Source organism: Cephus cinctus, unplaced genomic scaffold (assembly GCF_000341935.2).
Source record: "Cephus cinctus unplaced genomic scaffold, Ccin1 Ccin1_scaffold1042, whole genome shotgun sequence".
Lineage (NCBI taxonomy): Eukaryota > Metazoa > Arthropoda > Insecta > Hymenoptera > Cephidae > Cephus > Cephus cinctus.
The window spans coordinates 170,527-185,098 of NW_014333573.1; the positions used below are offsets into that span (position 1 = coordinate 170,527).

A 14,572-nucleotide genomic window follows, 5' to 3' on the forward strand; every position below is an offset into this window, starting at 1 on the left:
CCCCTCTATCACGTGTAAACGTTTTACGATTTTTATGGCTACTCAATACGGTTTCCAACCTCTCTCTTATTATTTCAAACCACCAGGCACGGGTATCGAAACTTGATGGACGTTCTCGGGGGTGTTACCCGTGACGAGTGGTGTACCGGTATTTTGAGTTTCGCGTGCCTGCCTGTAGTTACAGTGTTTGAAATTGCGTTTGATGGCTGCCTTTAAAATTGCTGGACGCAGGGACGGAGTCATAAAGGGCGAAACGAGGATGCGCAAGGCGGAGGAAGCCAGAATTATGGTCCTCGTGGATGCTGCTCCTGGTTAAGAGTGGAGGTTAGGGGCGCGAGCAGCGCAAGCAGGATTTTCATTTGACTGCCGAGACTCTCCAGCACCATACGTGGGCTCTTCCGGCATAGCGGAACGAGTGGACCGGTCGCACCACCATTCGAGTATTATTGCGCTGACGGGAATGGGTGACCGGGGGTTGAAACCACCCTCTCTGGATATATCAACGGTTGGCGTTTATGTGGCGACCAACTGTCGAGTTAATATTCACGCGATTCGCCTCGCCGCTCCATATCCAGCCTCCGCCCGTCGTCTCTTCCTCCTCCACGCCTGCCAGCTTCGTCCCTTACGGCATCGCCAGAGCCTGACGCTATCTCTGACCGTCCCTTGGACCACTAGCCTTGCCGCGTGTTCGGAAACTAATTTTTTTTTTCACGCGTCATCTCTACATTAGGCTAATGGAAACTCGCACGCATCGTGCCATGCCGAATTACACGCTCCGTCGTGATCGCGATCGACGTCATTTGTGTGTTTATGTAATTTTTTTTTTTCTTTTTTATCTTGCAGAAGATCCATGGCCCATGGCCGGTCCACGTCGATGGAGTCACGGGACGTTGTTTTCTGCATCCTCATCACTGCCTTTCTTTACTCTGGCTTCGGTAAGTCCACGGGGCTAGTGAAAGTTTAATTTGCTGGGCGCAAGGAAGGGTGCAAAGGCTATCGCCGATTTCTTTGTGATCTTTATGACTGAGTTGTACGTGCATTTGGTTTGCATTCTTCGCGCGAAGTTATGGGCGAAATTCGAATTTGGGATTGTGCGTGTTGAATTTTCAAAGGTTTTAATTTTAGTTTTTTTTTTTTTTTTATTTCCCAAATTTACGGGTATTGGCATGCGCGCTCCAGTCGATGCGTTGGAAATTAATGGGAATGACAGTACGGGGAGCTTCTCTTTTCTTTTTGTTCTTTCTTTATTTGTCTTTTTAACCACTGCGGAATTTTATTAAATATTCGCCCACCGTGTGCAACGAGACTCAGAGCATGGTTAGGTTGTTAATGGTGAACGTAGACGGTATATTAGGACGTGTACAAGGTGCAGCTTCAATTTAGCATTCTTTTGTACGCGTATGCATAGTACTTTCAACGTGTACGATATGCATTTAGAAAATACCAAGGAGGGAGCCGTGTGGATTTTAGAAATTTTGTACTTGCAATTTTTCGGTGTATCTGGAATTGATCTCAGGTACCTCGGGTATTTGGCTTTTTGAATCTTTTTTTTTTCTCGCATATTTTTCTTTCCCATTTACTCGTCGACGTCAGTGACTTCGGTATTGCTAATTATGTTTATTCCGCGGTACTCCAATAGGGAGTAGTTTGCGTAAATGAATTTTGAAAATGAATATTAGCATTTTGAAAATCTTCGTTATCTGCATACGTCAGTCATACCTATTTACAAATCAAGTTACAGTACATCGTACGTCTTTGGAGCGTCCTAGGGTAGCTCAGCCAACCACCAGGAATCAATTTCTCGGTTTGTCGGGCCGTAAAACGTAAGAACGTTATTGCCGCTATAAAAAGAAGTATAAGTCACGTGCTGAAGTAGGAAGGACTCCATGACTGCAGAGACGATGGTAGCACTTTGCCAGAGGGAGCTTCTACGGGGGTTCACCGGACTGAGACATTCTCGGCCTACAAGGGCGGAAAAACGTTGCTTATGAATAAAAACATTAGTACTTTTCTGGATTTGCCGGAAGATTCGTTTGGCCCCTTAAAAAGACCACGAGAGGTCCAGCCCCCTTGTCAAGGGGAGGTTACTTAGATTCATTCATTTTTTTCCCCTCCACGGGACAAAGAAGGTCTATAAAATACTCATTCTTTTTTTTTCCCTTTCAGGTGAAACTCTCTCGAAGTTATTACCCCAGCCGGAATTCTTGGCACCCTTGGAGAATCACACCGTTATCCAGGGTCGCGACGTTTCCTTCACCTGCGTGGTCAACCATCTTCAGTCGTACAAGGTTACAATCGTCCCTTATTGACGTGCGATTTCGAAGGGTTCCTATAGCACTGTCTGGCGCACGAGGGATGTCAAAAGGCGGCTGGGCCCGTGGATAAGCATACTGAAGGGAGACGTCCCTTCTTTCATAAAGAGGAGAGCTCGGGGTTCAGATTGATTCAATTCCGAAGGAGTTTAACCTGTCGAGCTGCTTTTTCTCTTATTCGAACTTTTTCGCGTACCGCTTCCTTCGGGACTGATACTGTCGGTTTGGATAATTCACTTTCCCCACGAGGAAGATTCCCCGCAACTCGTGGTTTGATTGCAGCCCGGGACGACGACAGCGGCAAACGTTCCTGCTGCCTCCTACCCGAGCGACCCCGGATAATCTGTTTCCCTCCCGACATGTCCCTTCGGAGGGTCGTCCCCGCGTGGACCCGTCGGGTCACAGGGACGGAGGGGAAGTAGGGGAGTCATAAATCAGTGACGTTAATATTGCATTAGGAACTCGCCTTGTCGACGTCTCGTTTCGAATCTTTGAAAATCTACCTTTCTTCTTTCACTCTTCTTGGGTATACCTAACCTCATTAATTTTCGCCATATTTTCATGGGACTCGCGGTGGTTCGCGCTGGATACCTTAAGTCCGCTTAAACTGGCAAAACAACAATGGCCGAACTCCTTCTTGTACCGAATCGACAAATACCCAATTACTTGAGCTTTTCGAGATTGGAGGGGATCTGATTCGCGCAGTCCCTTGTTACCAGGGCTTACCACTTGTCGGCATCCTCGCTCCTTCAGGACTCCTTGAGACCCTTCACGACATCCTCTATCCCTTACTTGTCTGCCACCATCCCCTCCCCGTACTCCATTTCCGCGTCCTTTCGCTGCTTCAAGATTCATTTTGGACCGACTTGTCGGTTCAGTCTGAACTCCAAGGGATGACTTTTTCTCGATCTCATTGTCATCTTCAACCAATTGATTCCATCTGAAATATCGTGGGGTGTTTTTGAAATTTTTGTAAATTGACAGCATTCGGTATTAGGAATTTTTCAATTTTATTAACTGTAATGATATTTTTATGGATTAAAAAAAATATATCTTCCCCTATTTCTTTTTGTCTGCGATTTTATATCGTCGACTGACAATTTTGGATTATCCAATACCCATCCTCGGATCTATTCAGTGTGCTTATCTTCGGTCTCGTTGAATGTTTAATAGATTCCTGACAGGTCGAATCGGCCGCCATAAGGTACCACTCCATGTGCGTTATATATGCACACCTTAAATTCTATTGGCGCTGTTCGAGTCAGGCCTTTTGTTCAGGATTTAAAAGGCTTTTTCGCGCGGCGGTGAATGGCTCCGCCTGAAATATGACAGATCGGGCTGCCGACGGCCTCTGGCCCTCTTCTACGCCTCCCTTCCGTCCACCCCTCCTGCTGGCGGCCATGCGCCAGCCAGAAGGGTGGCTGGTTCGCTATTTTGAATCCTGAGTGTGCATGCGTGTTCTGCCCCCTCCCGTGCCTTAGCTCCAGCCATTGTCCGCCCGAATTCCGATAAACGCCTTTATAACCCGACGCGCTCTCTAAACACTCAATTTTTCAGCTCCGAATATCCCAAATCCCTCGGCCCTCTGTTCACGACCGATACCACCGTTCGGCGACCCCGTTCACGCGCCTCGTCACGCGCTCCGATCCCTCTGCGAACGCCGAGCCAAAATCCTGAGCATCCACCTATATTGAGAAATTGAAATCAGTGTCAACCGTTTCCATCGCAGCGACCTCGAAATAATCTGATCTCCCTGCTTCTCTCTTCAGGTCGTTTGGATAAAGTCCGATTCACGCGCCATCTTGGCTATTCACACGCACATGATCGCCCACAACCCGCGACTGTTCGTCACCCACAATGGACACAACACGTGGAAGCTGCATGTGACGAATGTTCAACGCAGCGACTCCGGCACGTACATGTGTCAGGTGAACACGGACCCCATGAAAAGTCAGGTGAGATTATCTAGATGACTTAGTCAGCTGACAGATTAATCGGAATATTATTAACCCTCTTATCTTTGTTTCATTCAGATGGGATACATGACTGTCGTTATCCCACCGGATATCATGGATCTGGATGAAGATTCCGTGGACGACATGAACACCAAGGAGGGAGGCGACGTCGTGTTAAAGTGCATAACAACAGGTATCCCGGAACCGGATGTCACATGGCGAAGGGAGGATGGACGTGATATTGTTTTACGAGAGGAACATTCCTCCACGAAACGGGGTATGCCTGTTATCATCGATTTCGATTGCCATTGACCGATTGTCTATGACGTGCTCTGTATGGGATTTCATTGTCGCACCTACTTATCCACTTTGATCTACTTATTTGCTAATAGCCACGTACTTTCACTTTGACTTTGAGCGATCGCTTGTTTGTTCCTGATTCGTGAATACGCGAGCGATGCAATATTCAGTCTTTACTCGTTTTAATCCACTCGATCTTAGGTAACCAGCAATGTTGATGTCTTAACGTACAATCTTATTCTCTCAGCTGTATGCACCCCCCCATAAAGTGTTCCCATAGTCCTTATAAACTCTTGGCCAATGCAATTTCTTGAGTGCGTGCAATCTGAGCTTCCTGCTTTCTTGATTGATTATTCTTTGGGGTTGTCGCTTCGAACAGTGAAGATATTCGAGGGCGAGGAACTTCAGCTCGTTGGAGTTCTCAGACAGGAAATGGGATCTTATCTCTGTATAGCCAGCAATGGCGTACCGCCCTCGGTCAGCAAGAGATACTTCGTTCACGTACGCTGTAAGTCGGTTACTCGGGACTGTTTGGATGAGTATAGGATGTGAATTGGATTTCTGGAATTTATTGCAGTCGAACCGCTCGTCAGAGTCGCTAGTCAGCTGGTTGCTGCTCCTGGCAACAGTGACGTCATTCTTCAGTGCTACGTCGAGTCCTCGCCACAGGCTCTCAATACCTGGTACAAGAACAATGGTACGTTTTTCAATGTATTTCAGGGTAGCGATACTTATACGTGGAATTTTTCTTTGTTTCAAGGTATCAAATTGCTGCCCGATAACAAATATCGGATGAGTGAAACTCCTGTGAATATCTATTCATACCAATTGAACCTTACGATAAGAAATCTGGAGCTTAGTGATTTTGGAAGTTACACCTGCTCGTCTGAAAATGCTTATGGCAAGGCTGAGGGGACGATACGACTTCAGGGTAACGTTTTCTTTGGCTGTTCATCTCTGGGGGATCTGGGTGGTCGGTTCTTATTGTGGGGATTAATAATGATTTATTGTTACAGAATTGCATCTTACAAAAAGCAGTGTTGCCACCACACGGTCTATGGAGATTCCTGATAAAACGCGAAAGAAGACTGTTTCACCTGAAAAGAAGAAAAAGTATTCGTACTCGAGCAATTTAGATTTCGGGAAGGACCGTAAGGACTACACCACTCCGATGTCCTGGGAAAATTTGGCCAAGGGTCTCAGAAGTACGAACGACTCCTCTGCTCTGTCAAAATTCTCATCCGGAAGTAATGCTCCACGTGCACCCGAATCTGCTCATCTTGCTCCCACGCAACAGGACATACCAAAAAATGAAGGACGCGTCTTGTATGCTTATCGACACCTTATACTAAATTGCGTTATCCTGATGTTACAGTTATTTGTCCAAGGGCATTCAATATATTAAAGTAATAATGTATACATCGCGTTTTGTATGACAATAAGTTTTGCCAGATTTATGGAATATTGAACTGCCGCCTAGTGTTATGACCCGCGCTATTTTTTTTCCTCTTTCAATTTATTCTTCCTTCGAGGTTAAACGGTCCAACCTTGCGTATCTTCTTTCTCACTATCCGATTACACTTGACTGTTATCAGTAACTGTTATGTAAGCGAAGCGAAGAATTGCGACAATAAATGTGGTTTTCTTACTGGAATACTTCTTAACGATGAGTATATTAAACGGCGATTTATATTTTTGTTTTATCATACTGTTTTGCCTTTTATCATACTCAAAATGTAGTTAGTTAATGGATCATTAATTAAAATATTTATTTCTATTGTCAGGGTCGTTAGGTAATGTGACACATTGTATTATCTCAGAGGAAAAAGCGTCAAGGATGCGTCCGCTCCACCCATCCGGATGCTGCGTGATAATTATGTCCCGCTCTATTTTAGAATGTTTAATCGAACCTTTACGACAGTATGAAATTTGGAAGTGCCGAACTATGTGGCTACAGAAATATAATTGTTTCCTAGTGATCTGTGCATTTTTGCAGAGTGTTGTCCATGGCGGCGGTGAGATATGCAAGTTTCCTTTTGGCGGGAGTAATAACGCGATCTATCACTGTGAGAATTTATCCGATCTAGAAGTTGTCGACAAGATTCCGAAAAATGTTAAAACAATCCTTTTTGAAGATTCCAATCTTCAGCATATTCATGGGTAATTTTTTGCGTTGGGTATTTTGCGCTTGTGTTTAAATTCATATTAATAATGTATTATTACTAAGATAAGGTTGCTCTGTTATTGTTATTTTAGATACGCTTTCTTTCGATTGGGACAAACTTTAATCACCTTGGATATTCATAATTCCCAAGTGGCTAGCATTGATGCTAATGCATTTGCGGGTCTGCGTAATTTGGAAACTTTGCTTCTCTATGGAAACGATTTAAGTTATGTTTATGCCGATTGGTTTACGGATTTACCAAATCTACGTACGTTAGATGTTTCTTTCAATTCGATTGTCGGTTTCGAACCGAATGTGTCTAAATTCTTACCAAAACTTGAGAACTTCTACTTCGATGGGAATATTATAGAGTCAATTGATACGACCGCTTTTTATTATGATATGCCTAAACTCAAGAAGGTCATTATGGGAAATAATCCCTGGATATGGTCGTAAGTATAAAATCCTATTTAATTATTCAATTAAAATTTCACTCATGCCGATCAACCGATGTTCATCAACTATAATCGGTCGGTCGCATCGAATTTTAATTAATATATTTTTCTTCTTTAATTTCAGCTTCCGTGCTCTCTTGATGCATAACTTGGATCTTCGTGGAATTAATCATGAAGATGATTGGGAAGATTGGAAATGGATCAATGCTGTTATCTGGGAATGTCATGACAAAATTACATCGGCTCCTATTAACGATCAGCTGCTTAACTGTGCAGCAATGAGACTTCTTACTTCCGTTAATGAACATTTGAAATTTCAAGATCTAACCTCGTCATCTGACACTCGTTGTCATCCTGCTGCGTCAACATTGATTAAATGCTCGAGAAGTATTTCTTCTAATAAAACCGACGAAGAAGCTGTGGCAATGTCTCTGCGGGAAATCTTTCATGGTATCAAATCGATGGAATATCCTCAAGATAAATTTAGGCTTCAGTAATTCATACTTTATGAATACGGCGTTGAGGCTTTGTGGCGTTTCAAAAATTTCTCTTGATCTGTCAAAAGTGTATTTTGCGATGATGACAGTATTATTTTCTTAAGTACTCTCTGTATTTCTGTTATCTTGTTTAAAATTAATCAATAAATATTGCGTATTGGCCTCTCGAGATATGGTTTCGACTCTTGCGACTTTCAAGCACTTCTTGTGTCTTTTTGCGTTTTTACGTATTTAGCGACTTTGACAGGATGAGGTATGCATATGAAAATACTCTCGAGACACGAAGAATAGATTCTTTTCGGGAGGTAAGGAGGTTATCGTGACGTCTTTCGAAATTGTATCGTTTATAAATAGAGTTAGGAATTCATGGTTATTTACGTGCAGGATAGATGGAGACGCCCTTTGACTATTATTGCTGTAACGATTTTAACCGTCTTTATCGTTGCGTACGCTGCTTTAATTTTTCTCGTACTCGCCTATCCCGATCAGAAGGCGTAAAACACGTAAATATTGCGAATTTCATAGGAGTGGTTCGAGCACCGTAAGTCAAAAAACAAAAAATGGTTTTTTGAAAATTTCAATTTTCTTAAGGTGCCGAAATTGTTGGATGTCTTCGATTACGAAAAATTAAAATCATAGGCTCAACGGTGCAGCGATTCTCGTAATTGTATTTTTGGTTTATTCAACCTTGATTCTTTTTATAATTTTAATCTTATCAAAATTATCAGGTATCCTGTGCGTTGATACGAAAATGTCTGTAAGGATGCTGAACTTGAAAAGAATGAAGAGGACTTTGCTTACCGATCAATTTTGTGTAATGATAGTGTTATTTTAAAAAAAAATATTGTTTCCATTAATTTAATTTCTTTGCCAGTACAATGCAACAATGATGTATGTATCTTAGGACTGTCATGTACATAATAATAGCGCATTCCTGTCAAAAGGATCACTTTAATAATCAGCATTGCAAATATATCATCTACAATGTTAATAATAGGTTAGTTATTGTATCGAGTATGAAAGTTAATTTTTTGTAAAAACGTACCGACTGAAGTTAGTTCTATAATTGAAATCAATTAGGCAGGCTAACTTCAGTCGGTACATTTGGTCTGAATAGTTACATAAGATCCGTATAAAATAAGGATAATCTTACAGGAAGGAATTTGTGGATTCCTCTATGACGCAAAAGATTGTGAAATCAGCTCTCTTGCTAATGCACGCATCCTGGAGCTTCGAAAAAAAGCGCATTAGCGTTTTCTGAAAATGGGACTATTTACTTTGTCAAAAATTTCGAAGATAAAAAATCTTAAGAATTCACTCACCTGACAATTCTCAAGTATTCTGCTGTGCTTTGCTCAATGGTAATCAAAGTAATTGGTATAATTATTTGTATAGTAATATTTTTTATATCATCCAGGGCATCTCAGGGAAATTGCAAAAGGAATTGTCTGGTTTCGATTTCAATTGGGTTTCAGTTATTCTTGTATAGTTATATTTTTGAAAACTATCAAAAATGTATATTGGGGTGTAAAGTTTTGATTTTTATTATCTTTCATACAGGCCAATATATTTTTTAGTCGATAATACAACTATTGTAAGTTGGAATATTGAAAAAAATATTCCAAAAAAATATACTGTGTGTTTAATGTGTTTTCTGATTCTTCTCATTGTCAGTGGGTCTATGAAATATGCTGGGATGAGTTAGTTTCTCCTGTTTCCGATATTTATTCAATTTCCGTAGAATTCATGTATTCAGGATGAGATCGACCGAGTGCCAAACTGAATTACGTGTAGAATGGGGCGAGCGTCCTGCGTATGTGAAATCAGGATCTTATTTCAACTTGCGGGAAAATAGCATCATGGGGATCTTTCCCAGTATACAGGATTTTCAGCACGTGCGAATTATACCGGATTTTCACTTTGAATCTTTTTTATTCCCAAGTAACAAAATTTTTCTTTATGTTTGAATATCCTTTGGAAAGTTTCTTCAACCACGGTTGAAATACAAGTGTTTTGTTATGCTCAGCGCACAGGTAGGAAACTTTGGGAACTCGTCCGATAACTTTGAGCTATAGATCAGCTGGAAATGATCCTCTAAATCCAAAAGTGTGTTGAAGTAGTCTTTATTACTTTTTCGATGGTGTTATTGTCATTATCTTTTTTTAAAAGGCTTTGCTTGGCTTTAATGAAATTCTGAACGAAGTGTACGCTTATTTTTCGCGGAAATTGGATTTTTACGAAAATAATATTTGGCTGATGAAAGTTAATACCAGTTCTGAATCAACGTGTTTAACATGCGAGTCTGAAAAATATTTTTCTTTTTATTATTTTCTTTTCCACTAATGTTATATTTTTTTTTACAGATTGCTCTGCACGATTGCTTCGAATTCACAGCAACAATTGATCCTCTAGATTGGAAGTATTTCCTGATTAACTGTCGTGCACCAGATGTGTAGCGTGTAAAAATCTTTGATATTTTCGAAGAAAAGGTAAATTATATCTTTCGTTTTACTAAAATACTTACTTTTAGGAATTTTTTTTAAGGTTGCAGGAATTCTTGAGAAATCAGATGATCTTCGTAACGTTATAAGTATTTAGAAAAAGGTCGTATTTATTATCGCTATCCAGTAATATCATGACGTGAATGTACGTATCAAACTTTATATGCCCCAAGGCGCAAATTTGAATAATCCTCGATCATTAATTCTTTCCACGTAAGAGACAGTATTTCAATAAATTTTTTGTTAGTATCTAATTAAGCATGTGTTCTTTGATGCAGAAGTGACAGCGATTCCTCATGCTGGCTACCATCCAGCATTCAGTTATGCTGATTACCTAGGAGCAGAGACGAAGTGGGCAATATTCAAAGTCGATGGTTGTAGAAAAAATCTCGAAGAATTTTCAAAAACCAACCTCCTGAAAAAGAGAATCGGCGTGGTGATGGATCTTCAGGACTACAGCGACGCGATTGGGTAATTATAAATGAATAAATTAAAGTCATTTAGCGATTTAAAAAAAATTAGCCAAATTCACCTTAAAGAAGTATATTGGATTTTTCAAAAACAATCTCTTGGCACCAAGGGTAAAGCAGAGACACGGCAGTGTATTTGGCCGGTACCAAAATCATCTGAAATTCAAACGTGCAGCTGCACTGAATCAATCTATTTGGAAATCAGATCAAAACAATTCTTTTGTTCTACGATATTTTCCAAAAGCATCAACGTCCTCGAAATCTCGCAATCATCTTGTGTACTCCAGAGCAGAAGTGTCAAAGGAATTTCAAGTCTTTCAAAAGGAAAGTATTTTTTTGATGAATGGATCATTTCACGAGAAACTTGAGAGCAGCGCCAGCAACGTTTTTACTAACGTCAATCAAGACATTGAAGAACGTAGACGTAATGTTTATCAGCAGCTCGTACCATTTTTCAGGGAATGTTTTGGGGAAGTGAATTAATATGATCCCATGTTTATACTGGATATATGATCTACCCGATGCAGTAACAGCATAAGAATTCAACATAGAAATTAGCCTAGTAAAGGTTCTCGATCTTAAGATATATATATTCTGTTATTTTACAAAATTGAAAAAATATACGTTCGTTCTTCACGGGCGTTAACGTAACTTGAAGAATTCATTTTATTCAGGAAAACAAGTCAACACTCTCGAGCTCGTTGTTATCGATCTTTGGATTGTGCTTTTCTTTGTACGACGTCGTTTTCAATTGTTTCAGATGATTATCCAGAACGAGATACGCTTGTTGAAGCTTAGCAATTTTCATATCAACTTGAGGATACTCAATTGCATTTTCTATAACGTTACAAAGTCTCTCAGCAATGCATTTAAAGTCTTTAAACTGTTCCAAATCCTCCATTTCCTGTTTCAAGGCTGCATTGAGGATGGTGGCCTATAAAAAAAACAAATATGATTATCAGTGACTTTTAGTATATTATCAAATTATTTACAACGACACTCACCCTCTTTGTACGTTTTTGTAAATTTTCCAAAGTACTTTTCATCTTTTCAAATTCCTCCTCCGTATATTGAACGGCTTGAGATTTGTCCTCGTTTAACAGAACGTTATCAGGAATATGTACAAACTTATTAGTCGCCGTCTAGATCCAAGCATAAAATTATTTTCATTACCGTACAAGTCTTCATTAATTAATTATCGTGGAACGACGATGATTAACGATCGCGATGAATTCTCATAAATAATTACATATATGGTCTTCAAGTGTGGCTGACATCCCTCGTGATACACTTTGACAAGCCGTTCAGTTTCGCTTCTGAGAACTCTGAGCGCTTCCTCATCCGGTGTATATTTCTTCTCAATGCATTCAGCTAATTTTTCGCATCTCGATCGAATCTTCTCCCGTACAATATCCTCCACTGAAAGAATTCATGGAATAAAAGAGTTCACATCCGCGTCATCAGTCGCGGAATTCTGTGTCGATCCGTTGGCAGGATTTCTAGGAATGGGAATTTGATAACATGGGGGGGCGCGGGTTCAGAGAGATGTGAGGGGGGGCAAGTACCGCAAGATAATTGTGCATGAGTCTGATTGCAAACCAACGCCATAATGTCGTGAGTTAATTATGGAACAAGTTTCTGACTCGGTTTTAAGAATAATTGAAGATCCTTGAAAGAATCCTTACGAAAATTCGAATAGTTTTGCAGATCCTTTATTTTGTTAAAGACGTAATACATCCAGCACGCTGGACGAGTGTGACTCTAGTCATGATGGCAAATTCACATAATACCAGAGACTCACTCGTCCGGCGTGCTAGATAGTTTTGATCGATTGTAAAATCGGCCGATCTGAAAGGCATGCTCCAATTGTTTGAGATTTTCTTTCCCGCTCTCTTTCTCGTTCTGGAGACGCTGAGTGAAAGTTGAAAAGGGCGTCAGTCTTACGTCTTGCATAAACAGCACGGGAGTGAAAGCCAAACAGCTGCATCTCGTATTCCTCTCGTTTGCGTTTAGCTGCTTCCTTTGACATGACGAGTTTTCTCTTTATCTTCGAATGCACTTGGGAAAATTATATACTTGTCTATTTCTCTTTCTCTTTTCAAAACTAGTTGGACGCTTCCAACCGATTCTCTTGGTCTTCCTCGTGGTTTCTCTTGGCACTCCTCTCCTACTATTCTCTCTTCTTTTTTTTTTAATAAGATTATTCCGTTATCTCTCTCCTTTCTTTCTTGAAGATTGGTACGAAATTCTCTTCTTGGTGTCGAAGATGTTTACTCTGGAGCACACTCTAATTGTTTAGACTTCTCGCGCGGGTACTTTCACACGATTTTCTCTTGGGATACGATATGCCGCTACTTGACGTCCGTTGACAAATGAATATGGCGTCTCTCTGCCTGCGAGCCACAGCTAACAGCGTCCTTTGTCCCGCCACGTTCCTAAACCTATCCTCTATACCTTCTATAGATTGGCATTATTCGAATGGCCATTGCACCCGTTGCAATTTTCTACTAGCGCCACGCACTTTCAACGCTGGAACTATGACATCCGTCTCGTAGCATTCCTATGTTATCGACGGACCGTGTAAGAAATAGAAAATTCCTTCCTTACCATAGTATATTCACTCGTCAACAGATGTCAGGATCATTTATTCCATTTGAGTAGAATCCAACTCTACACGAATCTGTTATACACTCAGCGTCATTGATGCCTGTATTTACCGACTGAGTTTGCCTATTCAAATTATATGAGTGGGACCGAGACAAAAATAGGTCGATTCTCCCTTTCTTCTTTCTCTCTCGGTGCCGATGGTTACCGCTGTGACGCAAAAAAGTTGATTCTTATCAAACTTTTCACCGGTAAGATCATTTGTTCAACATAAAATAAAATTTCTCTTTTTTTGGACGTAATTGGAAATTCCACCGTCGAAAGTGAGGTAAAGACATTGCAAACATGAAATAACGCTTTGAACGCGTAACGTAACGTGATAAAATAATATGATAATATAGTCTGTGTTACTTTTTAAACCTCCCAAACACTGCTATTGAATGGAGGTCATCATACCTCCACATACTAAATATCTAGAAACCTTTAGTAGTTACTAAATCTTCAAGTTGTAAAGCAAGAAATATTATAAAATCCATGCAAATTTCTTTCCCCGAATACAGGTTCGATCCAATAACGTTTTGGAGTAAATGTTTTTTTTTACCTTTTTTTTATTACTGCTGTTATTGCTGACGTTGAATTAAATTTAAACATCCTATCATCCGTGCGTGATATTTATTAAACATATTGAACTATAAATTCACGATAACGAAACACAAAAAACGAGATCTGTGTTATTTTCTCATCACTGTAAACGCCCACAAAAGTATACCATAGACTGTGCGTTTAAACCGTGAGGATGTACCGTATTTTTTGAGGCTAGAAAACGAGCGTCTCAGCCTCACACGAAAGGCCACCCTAACAGTGCACGAGTTAACCATATACAGATTTAGCCCATGTGAAATTGAGTTCCATTGATCCAATTTCTAAACCGATCAATTAATTCTGTCTACGTAAACATTTATTACCCGATGCTCGGCAATAGATCAATTAAGAAGCCCGGTGGCTTCAAAGTCTTCTCTTATCGTTTCAATAAAAACTTTCAAGTAGTCACTTTGTAATCGACTGATTTCTCGTTATGTCGGGAAATCACAGTGATTATTTTTTTTCTCCCACGAATTCAAAGAGACAGATTCCTTTTATCGCAGCTTCCCACCAAGGACCGAAAATTATACACAAGGCACTGTACCCAGACTTTAAGGTCGCTTCTGACAACACGTTGTGCGTTTACGTACTGACGCACTTCTACAGGCATACAATCCATCCATATATATATATATATATATATACACTAGTGTACGTTGTGACGTATGCATA

General features: G+C 40.5%; 3 protein-coding genes across 10 annotated transcripts in view; 2 read left to right on the forward strand and 1 right to left on the reverse strand.

Annotated features, from left to right (window-relative positions):
• Positions 1-6,259, forward strand: part of LOC107271755 (lachesin) — a 25,288-nt gene extending 19,029 nt beyond the window's left edge. For all 6 annotated transcript variants that reach the window (XM_025089020.1, XM_025089021.1, XM_025089019.1 and 3 more), the window contains 8 exons: positions 844-935; positions 2,167-2,288; positions 4,082-4,267; positions 4,346-4,544; positions 4,947-5,075; positions 5,145-5,264; positions 5,328-5,498; positions 5,584-6,259. In XM_025089020.1, coding sequence (XP_024944788.1) covers positions 851-935; positions 2,167-2,288; positions 4,082-4,267; positions 4,346-4,544; positions 4,947-5,075; positions 5,145-5,264; positions 5,328-5,498; positions 5,584-5,972 — 1,401 coding nt within the window. In that variant the 5' untranslated portion in view covers positions 844-850 and the 3' untranslated portion in view covers positions 5,973-6,259. The remainder of the gene's footprint in view (positions 1-843; positions 936-2,166; positions 2,289-4,081; positions 4,268-4,345; positions 4,545-4,946; positions 5,076-5,144; positions 5,265-5,327; positions 5,499-5,583) is intronic.
• A 21-nt stretch (positions 6,260-6,280) lies between these two features.
• On the forward strand, positions 6,281-9,333 carry LOC107271789. Its single transcript, XM_015748206.2, has 3 exons — positions 6,281-6,727; positions 6,824-7,183; positions 7,311-9,333. The coding sequence occupies exons 1-3, from the start codon at positions 6,405-6,407 to the stop codon at positions 7,681-7,683; spliced, it is 1,056 nt and encodes a 351-aa protein (XP_015603692.1). The 5' UTR covers positions 6,281-6,404; the 3' UTR covers positions 7,684-9,333.
• A 1,816-nt stretch (positions 9,334-11,149) lies between these two features.
• LOC107271791 (protein MIS12 homolog) overlaps positions 11,150-14,572 on the reverse strand; it is a 4,935-nt gene continuing 1,512 nt past the window's right edge. Inside the window, exons 1-4 of one of the 3 annotated variants that reach the window (XM_015748207.2) lie at positions 12,599-13,058; positions 11,904-12,073; positions 11,659-11,796; positions 11,150-11,588 (exon numbers count right to left, since the gene is read on the reverse strand). In XM_015748207.2, the coding sequence (XP_015603693.1) occupies positions 11,325-11,588; positions 11,659-11,796; positions 11,904-12,073; positions 12,599-12,683 (657 nt within the window). In that variant the 5' untranslated portion in view covers positions 12,684-13,058 and the 3' untranslated portion in view covers positions 11,150-11,324. Of the gene's footprint in view, positions 11,589-11,658; positions 11,797-11,903; positions 12,074-12,339; positions 12,408-12,598; positions 13,059-14,572 lie in introns of those variants that run through there. The other 2 variants (XM_015748209.2, XM_015748208.2) reach the window with 2 other exon arrangements.